The sequence below is a fragment of the Aspergillus fumigatus genome, chromosome 8 (assembly GCF_000002655.1).
Source record: "Aspergillus fumigatus Af293 chromosome 8, whole genome shotgun sequence".
In the NCBI taxonomy this organism is placed as follows: Eukaryota; Fungi; Ascomycota; class Eurotiomycetes; order Eurotiales; family Aspergillaceae; genus Aspergillus; species Aspergillus fumigatus.
The window spans coordinates 1,728,382-1,751,381 of NC_007201.1; the positions used below are offsets into that span (position 1 = coordinate 1,728,382).

At 51.2% G+C, this 23,000-nt stretch overlaps 9 protein-coding genes across 9 annotated transcripts; 6 read left to right on the forward strand and 3 right to left on the reverse strand.

Annotated features, from left to right (window-relative positions):
* Nucleotides 1-1,006: 1,006 nt before the first annotated feature.
* Nucleotides 1,007-1,575, forward strand: rodC (hydrophobin family protein; the record flags this gene model as incomplete). Its single annotated transcript, XM_742411.1, has 3 exons — nt 1,007-1,328; nt 1,381-1,469; nt 1,519-1,575. The coding sequence occupies 3 exons, from the start codon at nt 1,007-1,009 to the stop codon at nt 1,573-1,575; spliced, it is 468 nt and encodes a 155-aa protein (XP_747504.1).
* A 53-nt stretch (nt 1,576-1,628) lies between these two features.
* AFUA_8G07070 (glycoside hydrolase family 13 protein) lies at nt 1,629-3,555 on the reverse strand. The gene is made up of 2 exons (XM_742412.2): nt 3,411-3,555; nt 1,629-3,357 (listed from the first exon to the last, which is right to left on the reverse strand). The coding sequence occupies exons 1-2, from the start codon at nt 3,480-3,482 to the stop codon at nt 1,678-1,680; spliced, it is 1,752 nt and encodes a 583-aa protein (XP_747505.1). The 5' UTR covers nt 3,483-3,555; the 3' UTR covers nt 1,629-1,677.
* Nucleotides 3,556-6,812: 3,257 nt separating this feature from the next.
* On the forward strand, nt 6,813-9,658 carry mep (extracellular metalloproteinase). Its single transcript, XM_742413.2, has 5 exons — nt 6,813-7,653; nt 7,704-8,098; nt 8,150-8,700; nt 8,753-9,167; nt 9,221-9,658. Exons 1-5 carry the CDS (start codon nt 7,297-7,299, stop codon nt 9,405-9,407), a joined length of 1,905 nt encoding a protein of 634 aa, XP_747506.1. The 5' UTR covers nt 6,813-7,296; the 3' UTR covers nt 9,408-9,658.
* A 206-nt stretch (nt 9,659-9,864) lies between these two features.
* Nucleotides 9,865-11,159, forward strand: AFUA_8G07090 (GPI anchored serine-threonine rich family protein). Its single transcript, XM_742414.2, has one exon. It carries the CDS (start codon nt 10,164-10,166, stop codon nt 10,908-10,910), a length of 747 nt encoding a protein of 248 aa, XP_747507.1. The 5' UTR covers nt 9,865-10,163; the 3' UTR covers nt 10,911-11,159.
* A 974-nt stretch (nt 11,160-12,133) lies between these two features.
* AFUA_8G07100 (SH3 domain-containing protein) lies at nt 12,134-13,034 on the forward strand (the record flags this gene model as incomplete). The annotated part of the gene is made up of 2 exons (XM_742415.2): nt 12,134-12,565; nt 12,624-13,034. 2 exons carry the CDS (start codon nt 12,134-12,136, stop codon nt 12,930-12,932), a joined length of 741 nt encoding a protein of 246 aa, XP_747508.1. The 3' UTR covers nt 12,933-13,034.
* A 38-nt stretch (nt 13,035-13,072) lies between these two features.
* On the reverse strand, nt 13,073-14,769 carry AFUA_8G07110 (putative alanine--tRNA ligase). Its single transcript, XM_742416.2, has 2 exons — nt 14,581-14,769; nt 13,073-14,512 (listed from the first exon to the last, which is right to left on the reverse strand). Exon 2 carries the CDS (start codon nt 13,922-13,924, stop codon nt 13,103-13,105), a length of 822 nt encoding a protein of 273 aa, XP_747509.1. The 5' UTR covers nt 13,925-14,512; nt 14,581-14,769; the 3' UTR covers nt 13,073-13,102.
* Nucleotides 14,770-15,857: 1,088 nt separating this feature from the next.
* Nucleotides 15,858-18,117, reverse strand: neg1 (glycoside hydrolase family 30 protein). Its single transcript, XM_742417.2, has 2 exons — nt 16,612-18,117; nt 15,858-16,557 (listed from the first exon to the last, which is right to left on the reverse strand). Exons 1-2 carry the CDS (start codon nt 17,471-17,473, stop codon nt 15,953-15,955), a joined length of 1,467 nt encoding a protein of 488 aa, XP_747510.1. The 5' UTR covers nt 17,474-18,117; the 3' UTR covers nt 15,858-15,952.
* A 332-nt stretch (nt 18,118-18,449) lies between these two features.
* Nucleotides 18,450-19,632, forward strand: AFUA_8G07130 (peroxiredoxin). Its single transcript, XM_742418.2, has 3 exons — nt 18,450-18,820; nt 18,884-19,065; nt 19,119-19,632. The coding sequence occupies exons 1-3, from the start codon at nt 18,637-18,639 to the stop codon at nt 19,554-19,556; spliced, it is 804 nt and encodes a 267-aa protein (XP_747511.1). The 5' UTR covers nt 18,450-18,636; the 3' UTR covers nt 19,557-19,632.
* Nucleotides 19,633-19,749: 117 nt separating this feature from the next.
* Nucleotides 19,750-22,822, forward strand: acoC (uncharacterized protein; the record flags this gene model as incomplete). Its single annotated transcript, XM_077805345.1, has 8 exons — nt 19,750-20,127; nt 20,186-20,595; nt 20,647-20,829; nt 20,879-21,238; nt 21,285-21,825; nt 21,886-22,187; nt 22,250-22,427; nt 22,473-22,822. Exons 1-8 carry the CDS (start codon nt 20,043-20,045, stop codon nt 22,820-22,822), a joined length of 2,409 nt encoding a protein of 802 aa, XP_077661471.1. The 5' UTR covers nt 19,750-20,042.
* Between the last annotated feature and the right edge of the window lie 178 nt (nt 22,823-23,000).

Here is a 23,000-nt window from a genome sequence, read left to right on the forward strand (position 1 = left end):
GAGGAAGAGAGGAAAAGCCACACTCTGACTGTGAGCCAGTCTATAGATGCATGAAAGTAACAATGCACCACATTCTAATGCTAGTTGGACAGCACCCTCGCTGAACCAAACCAGCTATCCAGATACTAGTCCAACAGATTCATATGAGACCCCACTGTGGCAGGATAAAGAATGCTTACTTAACAAAATAAAAGAAGCATTGCATCTCAAACGTTAGGTGGGAGGATTCAGAAGGTTCTAATTTTGCTAAATTACAGATAATATTAGTATGGTGAATTGACCTTTAATGTTTTACTTCTGGTTATTTTATCAGTTCGCCTGTTATATTTATTTTATTACTATTACTACTCACAACTACTTCAATCTTTGACTCACTGACCCTTGCACAACCTCTTCTTCACTTTTTCGTCATTCCGAGGGCCGCCGTGTGTGAAGTATGTATTTCAAGTACAGAAATCTACTCCGTAGAACAAGCACTAATATGGCCCTGTATAAAAGCAGCTTAGGGTTTCCTATAAGGCTCCTGAAGGGATTAAGAGTATAATACTTACCCTCATTCCACATAACTTCAATTTAAGTCGAGTAGTGCATTCCAACAGTTACAAGGGGCTCTCTGTCTCCTGCATGTCGTGGACCTTCTGCCATATCACTATGTAGGAGTGATCCAGCCAGATCGTACGTAGTAATAGACTTCTTTTTGTAATAGGGAGTCTAGAGAATCTCTACAACGTCTAAGGGAGTAACACGTTCATGCACTTGAGGTTTTACCCATTGAAGTCGGTATAAGGCACATGTTCCGAATGTCTTCGGGAATCCAGTGGGGAACGTCAGGAATGTAAGAACCTTGGCGACACAGGTATGTAGCATTCCATCATCGCTTGAAATGTTGTGATCCCTGTCTTTTAACAAACCTTGTCGACACTGACTGGCATAGAATATAATTACTGGTCATATTCGCACTACCCGGCAATCCTATCACTCTTTTCTTCCTACGCAGACCTAACACATGCTGGTCACCATGAGGCTATCCCGGAGTATCGCAGTCTTCACTCTCGTCACCTACGCGACTGGCCTTCCCTCCCTCCAGGTCATTCCGCGAGGCGAGCCACAGTTGCCGCTGCTCGATCCGTCAATGACCATCAAGGAAGCTGCGCGCAAATGTGGGGATAAAGCGCAGCTTTCGTGCTGTAATCGGGTCGTCAAAGCTGGGGATTATACCTCAGTCGACGAGGGGATCGGCGCTGGACTTCTGAGCAACCTCGCTGGGGGTGGTTCCGGAATAAGCAGCATTCTGGCTTTTGATCAATGCTCCAGGTTGGATGCGCAAGGTGAGCATCCTAATCTCATCTCTTCCGCTCGTGAAATGACTAACAGTCGCAGTCCCTGTGGTCCTTTTACCTATCCAGGATCTGCTGAACCAGCACTGCAAGCAAAACGTGGCTTGTTGTCAGAAGAACCCCGGCGATGCGGTATGTATCTGACATGATTGGAGGCCCTGACTCGTGCTGACGGATTTAGTCTTCATCTGGTGTCGGTGTCAGTCTGCCGTGCATTGCTTTGGGATCCGTTGCGTAAGGTTATGATGGCATATGAACGAAGCTGGTTGTCATCTATCTATAATCATCTCTCATTTTATTACATTCAAACTTGTGGTATTTATGCAGCCAGGACTGAAATTCACGATATGTAGATCCTCCCCTCGTACGGCTGTAATGTACCCAGTTTCGAGGAAGGATAGTTGCTGACCAAGAGCTTCATCTCCCCTGCCATACTAGCCTGTGTAAGTGGCTGAGGTGAAGAGGTGAAGTTCAAGGCAACCAATGCCCGCTTCTCCTCCCTGGACTTCACAAAGCAAAAGGTCTCGAGATTCTCAAAGTCCACCACCTCAAACGCACCATGGATGAATAACTCGCGGTATTCCTTGCGCAGCCGCAGTACCTTCTTCCAGAACGAAAGTATACTTTGAGGATCTGACTCCTGCTTCTTCACGTTGATGTCTCTGTACAGGTCGTGAGTGCGCATCCATGGTGTTCCTGTTGTAAATCCGGCGTTGGGAGAATCATCCCACTGCATCGGCAGTCGGGCATGATCTCGCGCCAGAATTCGCAGTCCTTCCATGATACGTTCAGGTCTGCTTGGATCAGTCCCGTTCGCAGCCTGACGCTCGGCCTCTCGATAGTATCCCAGCCCTTCAATGTCCTTGTACTCCCCAATTGACCAATCCCGCGGCGCATTGATCATTCCGATTTCCTGCCCCTGATATAAGAACAATGTTCCGGTCATGGCCACCATCATCAACGCCAGCATCTTCGCGGAGCGCTCTCGAAACTCAGGGTCATCGGATCCAAATCGTGACACCGACCGGCCGTTGTCGTGGTTCTCACAGAATGCCGTCGTCCACCCGTCCGTCCCCTCGACAAAAGACTGCCACTTGCCCACGATGGCCTTCAGCTCAGTGAGCTTCCATGGCTGGAAGATGTACTTGTCTTCCAAGCTGCTGCCCATGCCGATATGACCAATATCCAAGTGGAAGACCATGCTCAACTGCTTCGCAGACGCACCAACATACTTGAGCACATCGTTCGGGTCGGGCGTATTCGCCAACTCACCAACGGTCATTACGTCTCCGTACGGCGCCAACGCTTCGTCGTACATTTCGCGCAGGAACTCATGGATGCGCGGACCATTGCACCACATCTCCACCGCGGGCTGAATATAGCTCTTGGGGTCGGTGACAGGCGCATCAGGGAAATCCGTCCGCTTGCTATATTTGTTGACGGTGTCAACGCGGAAGCCATCCACCCCTCTATCAAGCCAGAACCGAATCGCGCTGTTATAGATGGCTTCCCGCGTGGCTCGGTTATCCCAGTTCAAGTCAGGCTGCTCCTTCGCGTACAGATGTAGGTAATACTCTTGCGTCTGCTCGTCCCACGTCCACGTACTCCCTGCAAAATAGCCCCGGTAATTTGTCGGTGGAAGCCGATTGCCGTGCTCGTCGTACCGTGCCGGCCGCCAGAAATACCAGTCGCGTTTTTCGTTGTCTCTGCTGCTGCGGCTTTCCTTGAACCAGGCGTGCTCGTCACTGGTGTGGTTCACAACTAAATCAAGGATAAGCTTCATACCGCGCGCATGGCACTCGTCAATTAGCTTCTTGACGTCCGCGACAGTCCCGTATGCCGGAAGCACTTTTTCATAGTCGGAAATGTCGTAGCCCATGTCGTGCATTGGCGAGTCGTAGTGCGGTGAGAGCCATACTACGTCGACGCCCAGCGAATGAAGGTATGGGACCTTGGAGATCAGACCGGGGATATCGCCCCATCCGTCGCCGTTGGAATCTTTGAATGATGCGGGGTATACCTGGGCATGTCAGCTGTGCGTGGCAGCGTGGGATAGTTGTCAAGGCCGAGTACCTGGTAGACAGTGGCCTCTTTCCACCAGTTGTTGGCCCCTGTGGGAACGGTTGTTATCGCATGCGGTGACATACTTGACTCCAACTAAGACGCGAGAAACTCATTGCTCTTTCTCGATTATGTGGCGTTCATTTGGATATTTATGTGCGGGGATTGAATGGGTTTCTTGGTCCTTCCGACTTGCATCCGCATCAACTCCGAATAGAGCCCGCCCCGCAATTCAGGACGTGGGGGATGATAACGATATTTCACGAAACAACCTACGAATGATAACGAGACAGCTGAGATTTTCATCCTTTAGCATTTCAGCAGCTCATTTGATATACGATTGTTCGAATCGCACGGACAACATCCGCGAAAGTTTGTTTCTTTCTGGCGACAACAATGGCACTCGAATCAATCCTATGAATCATTGACAAGTTCATCCTCACCCTATCTTGGTTTCTCCAAATTCAGCTCGGCTTGGCCACTTGTATGGATATACACTGTCCTTCATTCTCAGACCGTTCACAATGGGGTGTAAATGTGAGGAGGTCAGCACTCATGCCTACGTGTAGAATCGGTTCATGTTTGCCTACTGCTACAAATTCGTGAACTGCTCAGGAGGCTTCTAGGGGGCGCCTCCGGTACAAGAAGATAGTCATGCATTGAATGTCATAATTTGAAGGGAGTAGTTTAGGAGACGTTGAATTGGTGAAATATCAAAATATACGCCACCGAACCAAGCCAAGTCTCCCGATGCGGGCCGCTAATACTTGGATTGTTAGAGCACCTTCAATTGTTTACTAACAGAGCATAGTACGGAACTAACTTAAAGTATGTTGGCCTTGTAATCCTTTGGCATCGGTGTTCGGCCCGGAAGCCGTCAATTGCATGCTCTGAGGCATCACATCGACGCTATTGTTCGTAATCTCAAGGTTGCCTGTTGGCCACGATTGAAGAGTGCCATGATGCCGTGCTCTCGATGTTAGTGATGATTGACTCTGCTTCAGATGGTGAATCATGCCTCGTATTCTATATCAGAAGTCTCCCATGGCCCACGAGAGCTGCGTCACGACTATCCAGCAGTCTCATGCCTGTAATGATCAATGTTGCCGTTATCCTCTCCATGAGCGATTCAGCAACTGCGAAACTGCCGACTCGCAAACCAGATGTCTGCTCCAGAACCCAAGAATCCTCTAGGGTATCATCCCGTCCTTGCACCGTCTGCAGGTGTCATGGTGTACATATTTACTTTAATACTAGATATTGACTCGTCTGGATCAATGTATCTCCAGACCCCCGTCAGCTTTGCGAGCATTTGGATGCATGCGATCCAGTCCCACCAATCGTCTGGCAGATCCGGAACGACTGGGACCCTCGGAGTGAACATGCGCTCGGTGGTGTCCCAATAGTAAGACATATCGGCTCGCTCGGGCTCTGAGATACCCCTTGCGAATGGCCCGCCCTTTTCCAAAATGGTATCTTGACCTTAGGAGGGTGTGCGTTTTTTTGCTTGAGAGGTGCCATATGTGATAACAGTTGATCAACCCCTGCTAATAGCGAATCTATGGTAATCGCTACTATACAGTATAATTCAGCATGAAAGAAGGTCTGATTCCTGGCAACCTCGATATCCAACTATCTATAACCGACGAAGCGAAAACTCTGTAAAATTTCTTTGATTGATGGGTCCAATGCATGGCCCAGCCAGAATTTGGTTAGATATTAATTTTCCGATAAATGCCGGATTCGATAGCATGTAGTGAGATATAGCTGACATGGTCCTATTAATATCAACTCCTTATGCACAAAGGTTGTGCGCGTATAATTACATTTAGATATCAATGCATTGGGGCTTGCAATTGCTCATCCTCATGCTCATAGGTCTACCTCTTGTATGGACTGGGCCAAGCGAAACTTTATCTACAACGCCCAATAAGCCCTGGATAAGTGTGCTTAACAGAGCTTATGCTTGTCGTAAAGCTTACCATGCTATCTTGGTAAGTGTAGTAAGTAATCCCTTACTATTTGTAGGTATTAGGTAAAGTGGTCATCGTATCCTACTAACTAGTCCATATTCTTACTCCTAAGGGCGAAATTAGACCCTTTTGGGTGAGGGGCGATTTGATTCGGCGTGATATATCCGATGGCCAGGCAGGCTGTGTACGGAACAGCGTGGCGCCACCCTTAGGCCCCGCTCATGGGCTAGTTATTGATAGACAGTCTGAAGAAAGGTAAAATGGGATTGTCCCTGGAATGTTGCACTGGAATACGGAAGGAACAGGGAGGAATCAGTAAGTGTATTGGAGGAAAGCCTCTGAGAGTTACAGTATACAATAATTGAGATATTTGGAAAACAGGGAACGGCACAATAAGGCCATCTCCAGCTGTTTACAAGGACTGATCCAGGAGTAGGCTGCAGGAGCTTCATTTATATTTCCATTTCCATGAGCTGCAAGGACCTGCCTCAAAACCAGGATCATTAAACATAAGCTCGCCACTGCCATCTGACGCATACATCGGCAGTGCAGGAGCAACCTGGTCACCCCAATCGCGATTGTCGTTTGCAATACCACCATCAGATGTAAGGGTAACAGCATACAAAACCACCGAGTCGTGGTTGACCGAAACGTCGACTCCCAGAGTGATTCAGGCTAGACAGCCATTTTCAATAGAGTCACCAAGATAGGCATACTCGAGAGCAAATCAGAGTTGCTTGCTGTTCCAGACATTTCAGTAGCGACCTGGGATGGGATCACAGGAGCTGAGGTCGAAGAACTGCTCGTCGATAACGGGCGCACACTCTATGTGGCAGTCCCATGTTCAACATAGCCTACTCCACAGACTCCACAGGCGGTATGGATTCTTTATTGTTATCAAGTCAAAAAGAACAGTAATCATGGCCATTAGGAGCACAATCGCACATGCTATTTTGCAACCTCATAGGAACACAGAAGTGCGTTGTCGGTGGCTGTAGACATATACCACGGTGGGGTAAGATGAATTGCCTTACCCGGGGTCAGAATGCCGTCTTCAAGGGCTCATATGCACGATCATTTAATAAGTAAGATATTGTTTCAATGACTATTTGAGTCAGGGCTTCCGGTTTCCGGTCGGATTTCCATGAGCCAAGAATCAAGCTGCCAAGAGAATAAACACCTAAGGGACTCTTCAGCTCGCATGACTGCAGCTCTCGTTCCTCGCATCAGGTGAAATTCCTATCACGAGGTCCCGGCGAAACGCCCTCACTATATTATGACCTGCAGCAGCATAGCGCTGCTAAGAATCATCTATGTAACCCAAGAAATTGCCAAGCATTTTCTCCAGTCAGACCGACGGAGAATGCATGCGTTCCAATTGGACGCAGCGAGCCAAGTCGCGGCGTTTACTTCCCCTATTGTACGCTCCAACACCGGCATGTACCGGCTGCAATATAAAAGTCTTGGTGCAGTGAATTCAGCAGCAAAGCAGCGCGGACATCCGACGGACAGGTCCCTGAAATCTTCATGAAGATTGCGTCCCTCGCCCACTTCCAATCAACCATGCAGATCGTTATCTCCACCAATTCTCACGCGGCGTGCACTCGATTGTGCATACAGTCCGCAATGCTTATAGGTGAACACTATGCAGTGTCTCTGCTAATGCAACTGTCTCGGAGTGCGAGGCGGGGAACCGGAAGATATCGACTTGCAATATCCCATGATGTGAATAGCTCCGGACTGGGTCGGGCCAAGAACGGACGGTTCTACGCTGGATCACAATGAGAATGGCATGGAGTAGATAGGGGATGCAGAACCAAAAACGCCAGATGCTCGAGTACAAATACTCGGCTGAAGCTCAGAGAGTCGCTAGAAGCATCCGCTTTTGAATCCGGCATCGTTCTTCGCCAGATCACATCCTCAACATGCGCGGCCTTCTTCTGGCTGGGGCTCTTGCCCTACCTGCTTCTGTCTTTGCCCATCCCGCTCACCAGTCTTACGGACTCAATCGTCGTACTGTTGATCTGAATGCTTTCCGCTTGAAGTCCCTGGCCAAGTACGTCAATGCCACAGAGACCGTCATTGAGGCCCCGTCCTCCTTTGCCCCTTTCAAGCCGCAAAGCTATGTGGAGGTGGCGACGCAACATGTCAAGATGATTGCCCCTGATGCGACTTTCCGCGTGGTCGACGATCACTATGTTGGTGACAACGGCGTTGCCCATGTCCATTTCCGCCAGACGGCCAACGGTCTCGATATCGACAATGCTGACTTCAATGTCAACGTACGTTATGATTCAGTGCCGTGTATCTCTCTTGCTGACAGGGGTGCAAGGTCGGAAAAGATGGAAAGGTCTTTTCGTATGGCAACTCTTTCTATACCGGACAGATCCCCAGCTCGGCTGCATTGACCAAGCGTGACTTCTCCGACCCTGTGACTGCTCTCAAGGGAACTACAAATACACTACAGCTGCCCATCACTGTGGATAGCGCGTCGTCCGAGAGCACAGAGGAGAAGGAGTCGTATGTTTTCAAAGGGGTCTCTGGCACTGTCTCTGATCCCAAAGCCAAACTGGTATACTTTGTCAAAGACGATGGAACCCTCGCCTTGGCATGGAGAGTTGAGACCGACATTGATAGCAACTGGCTGTTGACCTACATCGATGCCAAGAGCGGCGAGGAGATCCACGGTGTGGTGGACTATGTTGCTGAAGCCGACTACCAAGTATAGTGAGTATGGGACCAACCCTCCAGCAGAAGAGCCTGACTGACATGGTGCAGCGCATGGGGCATTAATGACCCAACAGAGGGCGAGCGGACGGTGATCAAGGATCCTTGGGACTCGGTCGCGTCGGAATTCACCTGGATCAGTGATGGCAGCACAAATTATACCACTTCGCGCGGCAACAACGGCATCGCGCAATCCAATCCCAGCGGTGGGTCGAGCTACCTGAACAACTACCGCCCTAGCAGCTCGAGCCTGTCATTCAAGTATCCCTATAGTGTGAGCTCGTCGCCGCCATCATCCTACATCGACGCATCGATCATCCAGCTCTTCTACACGGCCAATATCTACCATGATCTGCTTTACACCCTGGGCTTCACCGAAAAGGCCGGTAACTTCGAGTACAACACTAACGGGCAAGGCGGCCTGGGAAATGACTATGTCATCCTGAACGCCCAGGACGGCTCTGGCACCAACAACGCCAACTTTGCCACTCCTCCTGATGGCCAGCCCGGCCGCATGCGCATGTACGTCTGGACCGAGTCGACGCCGTACCGCGACGGCTCCTTTGAGGCTGGAATCGTGATCCACGAGTATACTCACGGTCGTACGTATTACCTTGCTGGTTTTATTGACACACGACTCACCCCTTTTTTCAGTTTCCAACCGACTCACTGGCGGCCCTGCCAACTCCAACTGCCTGAACGCCCTCGAGTCAGGCGGCATGGGCGAAGGCTGGAGTGATTTCATGGCGACGGCCATCCGTCTGAAGCCCGGCGACAAGCGCTCGACCGACTACACCATGGGCGAATGGGCTTCCAACCGGGCAGGCGGAATCCGCCAGTACCCGTACTCGACCTCGCTGAGCACCAACCCTCTAACGTACACCAGCGTCAACTCGCTGAACGCGGTGCACGCCATTGGCACGGTCTGGGCATCCATGCTGTACGAGGTGTTGTGGAATTTGATCGATAAGCACGGCAAGAATGATGCGCCGAAGCCTACCCTGCGCGATGGGGTGCCGACGGACGGCAAGTACCTTGCCATGAAACTAGTCATGGATGGGATGGCATTGTACGTGCGGAGAATCCTTCACCGGTTATGTTGACACCGCTAATGACAAACAGGCAACCATGCAACCCCAACTTTGTCCAGGCCCGTGACGCCATCCTCGATGCTGATACTGCTCTGACTGGTGGCGAGAACCAGTGTGAGATTTGGACGGCATTTGCCAAGCGGGGATTGGGTGCTGGGGCGAAGTATAGCTCAAGGAACCGGGTGGGAAGTACTGAGGTCCCCAGTGGTGTCTGTTGAGTGCACCATGACCGAGCAACCAGCAGGACCGGGAGTGGAATGAGAATAATGACAATCCTCGGCACGGTTACCTTGTCTCCCGCAAAGATCTTGTAATAAGCGGGGGAGAAATAGGGTGAATTCCACAGCGCTCCTGAGAGCCACAAGTAACCAATCCTGGACTTCTGGAACCTATCTACTCCGTAAGTGTGAGGGTGATTTGTAGACGATCCCACCTTAATTTCTACTAATAGTAATCCAATTCCTTTCTGGAAATGAGCACGAGATTCTGAACCAATTGCGCCCCCTGAATTGCTAGCCAAGAAATTAGCCGAGTTCAGGCCCAGGAACAGTCTCGAACACGGCCAATCACTGTCCATACTAGGAGAAATGGACTGTCCCAAAGAGGTTACGGGAGGACACAGTTCCAGGGCCTTGAGATGACAGTCGATCCAGTGTCGCTCTCTCTTTGTGATCATGGGTTTGTCGGCGCTGCCACGACTGTGGTTCATTTCCGGGGATGATAGTAGAAGCTTAGAGCAGTCCCGTCCTCCGTACTCCATACTTAACCCTCGTAGTCCCCTTTCCCCCTCTTCCAACTGTCAAAGCCTCAGTCGATTCCAACTACTAGTCATTCTTTGCTTTGCATAACAGTCACTCCTTTTCAAGTCCATTCGTTTTTAGACGTGTTTTTTGTTCTATCGACCATTTCTTCCCCCAGTAGATCCTGAAACCCATACCCACCAAGATCAAACCAATAAGAACACGAGGATCAACATGATGCGCTCCGTGATCCCCCTGGTTGTTTCGCTTGGCTCGCTGGCTGCGGCCATCAACATCACCAGTCCTGCAGCCAACATCACCTACGCAGCGGGGTCCACTGTGACCGTCCGGTGGACCAGCGTCGACACCGATCCCACCAACTTCAGCCTCTACCTTTGGAACTTTGTCTCCTGGCCTCCGACTTATGTGCCGCTGGCCCTGGACATCCCCACGGCCGATCTGTCCTACTCCGTTCAGATCCCCTGCGACACCAACCCCGAATGGGGCTACCAGATCAGCGGCATCAACGGCACCAACGTCTACATCATCTTCGCGCAGGGCGACAAGTTCACCGTCTCCGAGCCTGTCGAGCCCTGCGTCGACCCTGCCCCGGTGCCCACGCCGTCCACCTGCCCCAGCGCTGCGGCGTCTACCGTTTATGTCACGGTGAGCCCTACCGGTTCCAGCTCCCGTCTTTTCCATCCATCTTCCTCCCACGTCTCCTCTTCTCCTTTGCCCAGCACCACCACCACCACCACCTCCTCTGCAACCTCCAAATATGTGAAGCCCGGAATCGTGCCTAAGACTATTGGTTGGTGTTCAGACTACGCCCACCCTGTGACCTTGGACAAGGTTCCCACCCCGACTCCGGCCCCGATTATGACCCCCGCCCCTGGTGAGGGCAGCGGTGGTCGTGGTCCTCGTGTCAAGACCATCACTACGACAGTGAGTGTCGAGGCTTGTCCGATCGATGCGATGTGAGGAAGTCTCTGGTGAGATCCGTTGAATGGTGCCGTTCAGATTGAATTTCTTCATGCCACAATATCTTTGTCAAGTATTAGGTACATTTATTAGTAAATATTGTCCGACTATGATGTAACAATAGTGGAGGCTACGCCCACTCTCGTCAGTTCTAATCTGCGTAGCATCGTATGCTTCGGCTGTTCGTTTTGGTCCAATCTCTTACACTTAAGCCTTGTGGAAGACAGTCAGGAAGCGTTTGGATTGATTTAGCCCACTCCTTGACTCGAGATGTCGTTCAGTGCCAGTCAGTGGATAGGCTTAGCACGAGTCATAAAGGTCGAGAATCTGCCGTGATATCAGATCCGTTTAATTTCCGCCATATATTGTGAGGGGATTAGAGGCTTGCATTCTTGTTTCACGAGGTAATATAGATTGCTTCTTAAAAACAGCAAGGTTGCCATGCTTGCTAGAAATCGGAGAAATGACTGGGGGCAGTCACCAAACATTCTTGGACATTCTCTACACCGACGGAGACTCTTGGTAAAAACTTGTGAATATCAAGGGAACAAGGCAAATCAAGGCTCAGCCAAGATACTCACTCACTCATATTTCTGCGGAGTGCAGACCAGCCATCATTGTCGCAGGTGCTGCGTCTAAAAATGGCTATGTCTACTGATCGACACGAGACGACTCTATTTTTGGCAATTGGGATACGAAAGTGTGCCCTGACAGTCCCTGTGCAGGAACACGAACCGCTAAGCTTCGTATTATGGTTGCATCCGAGATCAGTCAGCCCATCCTGACCACCCAAAACAGGCCAAGCTAGGATTGTTGTTGATATATTTCACGAGATGCATACGAGATGGACCCTGATCAGTCCTACAGGTGGGGCCAAAATTTTCCCCAGGGCCCTTATCCTGCGAGCATTCCTTGTAGTATACGGACACGGCTGTTTGAAGTACTTTCCCAGGCAGGCCAGGGCAACTCTCATTTGCCCTTCCCCTTGCTCTATACGAGGATATGGATAATCCCCATGTCCCTGCTCGGGTATGAGACATTACTGGCTCTTGCGACTCGCGGTTTACATCCCGAAAGGATCATGAATAGGAACATGATGGTCCAGATCAGCTATATAAAGGACCATTGACACCCTCGAAGTTGGTTCTTCTCATCAGCATCAGCATCAACATCGGTAGTCTCGCACAATCTCATCAAGGACTCTCTTGACATCAACCGACATCATGTTGTACCTTCCTCTCGTTGCCCTTTCCTTTGCCACCACCCTGGTGAGCGCATACCCCATCACTGGCAATGGAGTCAACTGCCGCTCGGGCCCTGGCACCAACTACCCCGTGGTCAAGTCTTACCCCAAGGGCCATGAGGTCTCCATTGTCTGCCAAGCGCCCGGCACCGACATCAAGGGCGACAAGCTCTGGGACAAGACCTCCGACGGCTGCTATGTCGCCGATTACTACGTGAAGACCGGCACCACCGGCTATGTCACCAAGCACTGCGATGGCGGCAGCGATGGCGGCAGCGATGGTGGCAGCGGCAACCTTCCCGGTCTCTCTGCGAAACAGTCCTCTCACGCCCGCAAGATCATCGGGGAGGCCAAGAAGGAAGGCCTTGGTCGGCAGGGTTGCCTGGCTGCTATTGCGACCGGCTTGGTCGAGGTGAGTTTCAATCCTCTGACTCCGTGTTGTTGATACTCGTACTAAGAAGAGATGACAGTCCAACCTCTTGATCTATGCCAACAGCAAGGTCCCCGAGTCCCTGAAGTACCCCCATGACGCCGTCGGCCACGACTACGACAGCGTCGGCATCTTCCAGCAACGTGCTATCTACTACCCCAACATCGCCGCTGACATGGACCCTGCCCGCTCCGCCGCTCAGTTCTTCGCCAAGATGAAGAAGATCAGCGGCTGGAAGACGATGGACGTCGGCAAGCTTTGCCAGAAGGTGCAAGTCTCGGCTTATCCCGATCGCTATGCTAAGCGTGTGCCCGAGGCGAAGAAGATCTGCGCTGCTGGCGGACTGTAACTGCTTTCTCCGTTCGTCCCTCTGTGTGAGCAACCGCGCATAGAGGTCATTAGACGCTCGAGTCTTCTCTTTTTACCATTCTGGATTGCACCTTTTGTTAGATCATATATATTGACTCTTCTGTATTCTATCTTTTTTTTTTTTTTACTTTATGACCGCAATTGATTGATTCAATCGGCTACGGTATAGCTGACCTTGGACCTGCCAGCCTTCCTCGTAATCTTCCTCACCGTAGTTGATCCACACAGGTCCGTCGTCTCGACATGCGTACCTCCACAGGGATACACCTCAGCTCCGACGATGTTGACAACGCGAAACTTCTCGCCGGGAGCAACAGCGACTGCACCGCGGTCCGGCAGCAATCGCTCCAGGCCCCGTCTGCGAAACTCCTCCTCATCCCACCAGTCCACCTCGACGGGCAACTTGGCCTCGATAAACTCGTTCACTTTCGCCTGGATCGGATCTTTCCATTTCCCATCGATCGCGCCCTGGAACTCACACGCCGCCGCGTCAGGGAAATGCGACGCCTTGAGCTCGTCGAACCCTTCCACCTCCTTTTCCAGGAGATGCCGCACCGCCGCGCCGAGGACGTGGCCAGCCGTGTGCAGCCGCGAGTACAGCAGACGCTTCTCGGCGTCTATCGTCTGTTCGACCGTGTCTCCCTCGGAGAAGACGACGGAGGATTGATTAAACCGACCGAAGTGGAGGACTTGGCCCTCGCGGACGGCGTCCATGCGCACGGCTGCGACCGTGAACGCTCCACCCGAGGCACTGGTCATGGTGCCCTCGTCGGACGGCTGTCCGCCTCCCTGGGGATGGAAAATGGTCTGCTCTGTGATGATCGCATAGTCTTCATCGGTGCCTTGCTTGAAGAGCTGGCGGTTGGATTCTTCCAGGGTTGCGAAAGGGTAGATTCCCCTCACGATGGTTTGGAGATTGTGGAGCTTGGCATTGTGTTGGAAGGCGAGAAATGTGCGATCGCTCGGCGGCATGATCTTGAGGATTGGCAGATGGATCTAAGCAGGTGGATCTAACCTGATGGAATGGGAGTTACTCTGGGAGTAAACACTGTTCAATCGGAAGAGACAAGTTGCTTTATCTTTCTCATTAGTAACATAATCGCCCAACGGGGAATAGCGTCAACATATACGGAGTATAGAGTATTTTCCATGCCACACAATGATTATTAGGACGGTCAAGACATTTGAGGTCGATGTGTATTATTATACACTTAATCCAGCAGTAAAGTAAGCGACGCCTTTCACAGAAATTCCAGGATATAGCCACAAATACCCGGATCAATGCCGACCATCAACAACACGCCATGTCGAGCAAGTGGTGAAAGAGCGAAAGACTTCAAATTAAAAAGAGACGAACGTGCGTCAAGCGATAGCAAAGCTAGATATATCTTAGTTGTCGCATAGAGCGCAGCATCCGGTACACCCCAAACAAGGTGGCATAGATGCCTCCGCCGGCTGAGACCCAGGCAGGGCCCTGCAGACGCAAGGAGGAGACGCTAATAGGGCCTGGCTGTTTGTAGGTATCCGAGCGAACGACGTGCTTGCGTCTTTGATTCGAGTCTGAGACAGGGTGGCGTCCTGTGGTTAACTCGGTTCTTGTTGAGGTTCGCCATCAAGAGGTTGCGCACCTGGAGTTTGAAGCCTCTGCTTTAGAGTACTGAAGAGAGGCCTCGAACGACCGACAATTGCTTGGTACATGTCTGTAGACTTGAACCGGTGATGGAGATGAATTGATAGCTTTGTGACGGGGAACGGATATAGTTCGTCAATCAGTGGACATTATGACATTACAAGCATCAAAAGCAGCGAGATGGAGGCCAACGTCTCGATAATAAAGAATTGCGGGGGGCGACTGAATGATCAAGCTGTCATCAGACCCGCATTCGTTGAGTGGCGAATTCATCATGACTTTCCCCGGATTCGAGAACAGGAATGAACCCACCATCCTACCAGGGTACGCATGCTGTCAGAAATCAATGGTCACTGGTCCGTCGACTATCCAATTGTTTTTACGATCTTCATTGGTCTATGCGGTTGGCTTCGATAGGGTTAAGCTAGGGCATTCAGGTATACAGACGAGCAGTATGATGGTAGAGCACTATCCTGTTCATCACTTGTGAGCGACAGTGATGGGATGGCGACCAACCAAGGTGGCTTGTAGGATGATATCAAATGGCCGTCCAGAGTCAGAATGCAAGGGGTAGTATATTATTCTCCGTACATACATAGAATATGGCCATCCTCCGCCATTTCCGCCATCGTTCCTTCGAACACGCGTTATCTTCTCTGGACCAGACGCCATCATCAATCGAGCTCGAGTCGTATAGTGAAAATGATGCCTATCTCACAGAAGGAAAGCCTGAACTTAACATATTCTCCCAAATGTTGATTTACCATTGAGGCAACTCCCCGTGGTGGGTGAAAGTAACGTCCAAGGGTAAGATCTGCCAAGGACTGGAGCAAAGAACCCCTAACGCGAGCGTCGCAGAGAGTTCCAAAATTTCGTCAAGGCCGTGGATTGTTCCTCGTTGCCGCTTCTGGATGACACTGTGACTGAGCTGCGTTTGGAAGATCTCCCAGAACCTCGTTATGCCACCTGACGCTACGAGAAGCTGAAGGACTCAGCAGCCGTCCTTTTGCAAGGCTGGCCAGAACATGGAGATACACGACGCGCGAAGACCCTTCAAGGGTTATCTTTCCCTCGTGTTACGGATTCACTTCATTCCCGCATATCAACATGGCGGAATTGTCAGAGGAGGTAATGATTGCTGCGGGAGTTTCCAAAGTCTTCAACCTCCAGAACAAAAACCCTATATCCTCACAGTCGTGAATCGGCCCCTTTATTATCCCTATGAATGGCTTCCTAGATTATTAGAAGCTGTCTCGCAACTGGAAGCTGCAGGCATTGGAAGCTGCACGACATGTAATTAGAAAAAGGCTATTGATGTCTCCAAGCGCTACTCTTCAATACATATCTAACCATCTGAAACTACACTCTTTTCAAGCAGATGGAAGAACCCAGGTAGTCACGGATTGGCTAGGGGCGTTCCCACTCCACTTCTGCCCGCTCTTCATAGTGACAGTCACATAGACATCATTGCCAAAAGTGTTTTCAATAACCACAGTGCGGGTTCCATCGGGATTCAAGGAAGCCACGGACTGGATACCGCCTCCGCCAGAGTACGTGTAGCTGCCACTGCCATTGAGCACAATCGCACCAGGCGGCATGAACTTGCTGAATTGCGCCATCATGTAGTATGCGGTGTTGAGCGTGTATCCTCCGTTGTTGATGGTCACCAAGCCTTGACATGTCGCGCAGCCGCCAGTGGACAGATGCGGACCATCCTGAGCGTTGGTTCCCAGAGTCCATGCTGCCACTCCCGAGGCCCAGTTCTGCAGGGGACCCATGGTGAAGTCCGCCGCCTGATGCCATGCGCCAGATGCTGGAGTCCAGCACTCGGTCATATATTGCTTCACTCCAGGGTTTGTGTTGTGGAACTGGCTGAGCACGGTCCAGTCGACGTTGGGAGCGTAGCAGTGCCAGGCCACCGACTTGACGTACTGACCGGCCTGGTTAAGGACAGTCTGGGGGTACGACGGGACATCTGTAACTTGTCAGCTTCTTTTGTTAGAAGATCAATTCAACGATAACCACAGACCTGTGTTGTGGTCATAAGCCCAGATTTCCGTATCTAGCCCCGCGCTGGCAAGAGCGGGGCCGATGTAGTTCTGGATCAGCTGTGCCGACTCATAATCGTAGACATACATGGTGGGATAGCCCGCTGAGCTGAACAGCGGCTCGTTCTGGATGGTAATCGCGTCGACGTGAGCACCGAGATTCTTATAGGCCTGAATGTACTTGACAAAGTACTGCGCGAATTGACTGGCATACCCCGTACTACCGGTTCCCCCACTGGTTAGGTATCCATCGTTCAAGTTGTTGTTGTTCGTATTGCCATCAAGGACCCCGTTCAGCTTCATCCATCCTGGTGCACTCCAGGGAGAGCCGAGGATCTTGAGGTTGGGCTGCAGAGACTTCATTGTTGCCAACATCTTGGCCATAGCCGTTCCGCGGTCCCCCAGGTTGAATCCCGACAGTGACGGATCCGCTTTCCCACCATTGTCATCGTACGTGTAGGCTGGGTCACCGGACAGATCCGAAGCCCCAATAGTATGTCGCATCAAAGCAAAGTTCGCCCCGGCAGGTGTCATCAGTTTATTGAGCAAGTCTTGCAGCACGGAGGCGGACAAAGTGTTGAACGAGGTGACCGTGGCATCAGTGACAGCAGCACCGAACCCAACTATCGTCTGTTTGTGACCGGACGAAGTGTCGTCAACGGTCAATTGCCAGGTCGATTCCGAGCCGGGGTTTCCGGCCCCTTGAACCGGAGCTGCGATGGAGGACAGCTTGTAGTTGCCGGCCGAGTTGGAACAGTAAGCCGAAGCAGAGGCGGCTCGTTTCTCTGTTGTGGCATGACTCAGGGCTGTCAAGCCAAGCAGAGCACCGACAGATATACGCATTGTCAAAGAGAAATAAGTCCGTGTCGTGCTCTTGGTTGCTTTCTGGTGTCGCCAGAGGCACTGAATGAGAGGTCTCGAACAGACGGGCGTATTCAAGACTTTATACCCACAGTCAGCCCATAGGCTGATACCAACTCGGGACTTGATATGGCAAGGATTAAGCCATGACTCCTCTTCAAGTGCATTATTGGCCCGAACAGTCAAGGTGCATCTTTAGAACCACCACAAGCATTACCGCGGCGGAGTACGGAGCGGAAAGAATACTACGCACATGAGGATACCACAGTATCATGGACTAATGCAAGCCTCAAACCTCCTAGAAATCAGCTCGGTGATCAACGTGGTATTGATCGTCGCCACTAAATCGATGCCGACGTCTTCAGATGCCGAACTTCACCATGGCGGGAGTTTAGCTCTGATACCTCAGACGGACTCTCGACCAACAAGGCAACGCCTGCCCCTGAAAACAAGCATTTTACCTCTCCCGTCGGTAGTCAATCTACATCAAAGCGGAGCATCATATCCCCCAAACCCACTTTTCTTTACTGTAATTGTCTTATGTAAGAATGAAGGATCATGCAGTGCGACCATGGGCATGCTTGACGAGGCCGTTCAGTATGGAGTATGGACTTGGATTTGCCCGGAACAGGCTCTGTACATCATTGCTCTATGAGAGAGAGCATCATAACTCTCATGACTGCCTCGAACGTTGAAGTTGACCGTTGAAGCCAGTCATAAGCCTCTTACCATTTCTTTCTGCACCATAGAGCTAGCGCCCCAGGCCCCCGCATCTTCACCGTGTGTTTCTCAGCAGAGAGACCATTTTCCAGAAAGGGCAATGCAGAGTCACTCCATCCAACCCATCCAATTCGTAATGTGAATTTCGACGATGATTTAGCACCTTGCTTCCATACATACATACATACATACATACATACATACATCCATGGTCAACCAAGGACATAGGTAGATGGAAGAAATGTTCTGCCTCAGGCATGCACGGCATTCCGAGTGGGTTTCCCAATATGGTTAGCACCTGGTACTGCCGTGCCCCTCCGATGTTGTTGCGTCAGTCGAGCACCGACAAAAGCCATCGAAGGTACACTCTCGTTTCCGCCCTCAATTGACTGCCCAGAAGCCAGTGTTTCTCGTCGATCTGCACAATGGCATCCATTCTACCCCGTACCGGCTTGAGAGCTCTTTCTGCGCTCCCCAGAGCCGGCCCTGTCTCAAGAGTGGCTTTCTCTCGCCAGCTTCCGCGCGCCCAGCCCCTCGTGCAGCCCTTCGGTCGCAGATTTCTTGCGACCGTTCCCCAGGAACAGCCTCGCCTGCGTCTTGGTTCAACCGGTATCTTATTCTCTTCTTTCCTTTGGTTGTAAACATTCTGCTAACATATCGTACGTATTGTAGCTCCGAACTTCAAGGCTCAGACCACCCACGGCGAGATTGATTTCCACGAGTTCATCGGAGACAGCTGGACCATTCTCTTCTCTCATCCCGCCGACTTCACCCCAGTATGCACGACCGAACTCGGTGCCTTTGCCAAGCTGAAGGGTGAATTTGACAAGAGGGGTGTGAAGATGATCGGTCTGGTGGGTAGTCCTCTCAGTTGAATCATGGTACCATACTCATTGATGATGTATAGAGCGCGGACGATCTCAGCTCTCACGGCGACTGGGTCAAGGATATCAACGAGGTCGCATCGACCACCGTTCAGTTCCCCATCATTGCCGATCCCGAGCGCAAGGTCGCCTTCCTCTACGACATGATCGATCAACGCGACCTGGACAACATCGCCGAGAAGGGCATTCCTTTCACCATCCGTGCGGTTTTCATCATCGATCCCGCGAAGAAGATCCGTCTGACAATGCTCTACCCTGCTTCCACTGGTCGTAACTCCGCCGAGGTCCTGCGTGTGATTGACGCTCTGCAGGCAGCAGACAAGAAGGGCATTGCTACCCCCATCGACTGGACCGTTGGCGAGGATGTCATTGTTCCGCCCTCCGTCTCGACCGAGGACGCTAAGAAGAAGTTTGGCAATGTGCGAGAGGTCAAGCCCTACCTGCGCTACACCAAGTTCTAGATGGGCTCCGACCGATGCCGGTCGATACATGGGATCCAGTATATCTGTAACAACAATAAGATTTCCGTTATATGCAGCTGATATGTCAAAGTAGCCTTGCATTGGCACTGCCTCAGCTCTGCCATACTGGCACAGCAATGTGCTCGGTTTACTGGTACTGACGATAGGTCCCTTTTCGGCTCCATCGAGTAGCAACAGCTCAAAACTGTAGATTCGACCGATGTTACCAATTCCTCGCACCATTGGCGTTCCACAATTAGTATGCTTGTGTCACTAATCGCTAATGGCTGGCCATGTCATCCCCAAATTCTACCCTTGCAGAGTTTCGGACGACCCGTTTCCGGGCCGCAAGCGGGCTGACAGTCGCACAGCAGTTGTCAGCGCAAGGAAATAAAAGGTTAGGTTATGGGGCTGATTCCGTTGCAAGCGACAACTCTCAGCAGCGGCCTACGCGCTCTCAGTAGTAGCTTTATGTGAGGATTCAAGATGTCTGGAACGTATAACAACAGTTCGGTCCAGATATACCGGATTCTTGAGCAAACCAGGCACATACGACTCGACGATACATCAAGTAAGACGACTCTAGCTTCTATCCCCCGTAGGTGAGAGCAAAGCTAAGTATTCCAAAGCAAAGATTGCGTCTGCCATCGGACTACTTTCTCACCTCAGAGACCTGACCGAGATTTTGCAAAACCTGCGCCACGTCCGCGAATCCTCTGCTCTAGCCGATGTGCTTCGCGTGTGCATCCAACCGCACGACCTTGGAGGGCTGGGTCTGGACGATGCGAGCGACTTGGCAGCGCAGCAAGAATCAGAGGTTTTGTTCCTGGTATCTGCCTGGCTGGAAGCGCTTAATTCGGAGGACAGGGCCAGGTCAATGCCTGCTCCAGTAGCATCAAGACCCCCAGGTCGGCGGGGGATGACTCTAAGCGAGAAAATCTTTGCGTGGCACGAAGTTGCTTATAGAGGCTGGGTGGCGCCAGGAGATTTGATTCGGGTCGATGTCGATTGGGTGATTGCCTCCGAGGCATCATGGGCCGTGAGGATTCACCTCAATGATTTCTTCTCCGCCACTAAGCCAATTCAATAGGGCATGGAGACGACGTACAGCGACCTAGGAAAGCCTGGGATCCATCGGAATGATCGCTTCTGGCTCGCCGGTGATCATGTCGTAGATCCTCGGATCAGACAAATTCCCAAAGTTCGCGCGCTGATCGATGCAAGCGAGAGGGCAAAGCGAGTATTCAAATTGACCGAATACCAGGGAATGAACGTTGGTCAATGATCACTCTGACCTCCAAGGAGATGCTGACACGATTGAGTATACGATCCTCCACACCGAGTTCTACCGGGAACGAGCGCAACCTGGCATGTTGATCATTGGCTCCGACTCACATACGTGCTCCTCTGGCGCCTTGGGATGTCTGGCAATTGGGCTCGGGGCAGCAGATGTGACTTTGCCCTTGGTGACAGGGGAGACGTGGGTCAAGGTTCCCGAGTCCATCAGCATCCGACTTGTGGGTGTACCTAAGCCTGGGATCGGTGGAAAAGACGTTATCCTATACATCTTGCAGCAGTTGAAGAGGAATACTGTCGCTTCCGATAGGATCGTCGAGTTCTCTGGTGCCGGCGTGCAGTATTTGTCGGCTGATGCTCGATTTGCTATTTGCAACATGACAGCGGTACGTCGATGCAGTTGAAGCCTTTATGCATTGCTGATTGATGAAGGAACTCTGTGGCATCACCGGGATATTTGTGCCTGATCAAATCACGCGAGCCTTCGTGGCCAACAGGCGCTTACAACGACACAAGAATCTCATCACGTACTTCCGACCCGATAACGATGCGCAGTACGCCGCAGAACTCGACATTGATCTTGCAAATGTGCAATCCTTTTTTGCTCGATACCCGAGACCAGATGATGTGGTTCCTGTCTCGGATTACGCAGGAATGCAGTTGGATGGTTGCTTCATTGGAGCTTGCACCACAACCGAGGAGGACCTCATCCTTGCAGCTCTTGTGCTAGAGCAAGGACTGAAGAAAGGCTATCGGCCAGTTAACCATGGGAAGAGGAAGATGGTACCCGGATCATTGCCAATCCTGCATAGACTACGCGAATTATGCCTCACCGGCGTCTTCGAAGCGGCGGGTTTTGAGATTGGGGTCCCAGGCTGCAGCTATTGTGTTGGCATGTCGGCAGATCAGGCAGTTTCAGGAGAAGTCTGGCTGTCATCCCAGAACCGGAATTTTGAGAATCGCATGGGTAAAGGTTTGCATGCGTGCCGCCTATCCAGATTGTTTAGCTGAAGATGCACCGCAGGGTCAATAGGCCATCTAGTCTCTAGCGCAACTGTCGCTGCATCCTCATTCGAGATGAAATTGACCGATCCTAATGACTTGCTTTGTGGGATCGACTGGGCACGATGGATGTCGTTGCGCGGGCCTTTTGGACTGACAGCGAGAATGAGCGCGGCATCTCATCTGACCTATGTTGAGCCAAACAACTCTCCAGCTTTTTCCCAGGAGAGACCTGAATCAAGTATCTTCTCCAGATCCACGCAAGAACCTCCGTTTTCTGGACCTCTGCGTGGCAAGATACAGCTTCTAGGTGATTTCATCGACACAGATGCAGTATGCTCAATTACCTACACATATTCTTCTGCAAGGCTTCATCCTGCTGATAATATGCACAGCTAGCACCAGCTGAATTCTTGATGGACATGAAAACTAATGAGCAAAGTGGTCTGCATTGCCTACAGCACACCCATCCGTTATTCCGTCAACGGACCCTAGAAGGTTTCAACATCGTTGTGGCTGGTCAAGCCTTTGGTTGTGGATCGTCGCGTGAACAGGCCGTCATGGCATTGCTTGGTACGTGATGCCACTCTCACGCGTCCTTGCTAACAGCATCTCCAGGCTGCGGGATCAAATGTGTGATCGCGAAATCCTTCGCCTTCATCTTTCAACGGAACATGCCCAATCTCGGCCTGTTGGGCATTACCATGCCTAACGAGTCGTTCTACGCCGCCGCGAAGGATGGCTCGGAGGTATCAATTGACCTCCTTGCGCAAGTCATCCACATTGAGGGGCTCAGGTTTGTATTCCAATTAAGTCAAATGGAACAAGGACTGTACCGCCACGGTGGCATTACTTCTGCCTTTCGAAAATTCGGGAACAGACTCTTCGAGGAGCTCACAGCGGCGAAGAATATAGGGACAAGTCACATGGAAGAGAAGTGTCATGCACCTAGCGCGCTACAATGGTAATGATAACATCCATGGTCATGAAATATCTCATTCATTCGACAAATCCATGCCCTAAGGCAGCTAAAGATAGTGGCATTGGCACCTGGAATGATGCATTCCTTTCCTCTTCTATTATCGGCAGATAGCTTTAAAGGAGCCAGTCAATGCACTGGACATGGGCCTCTCTTGCTAGGTTTCA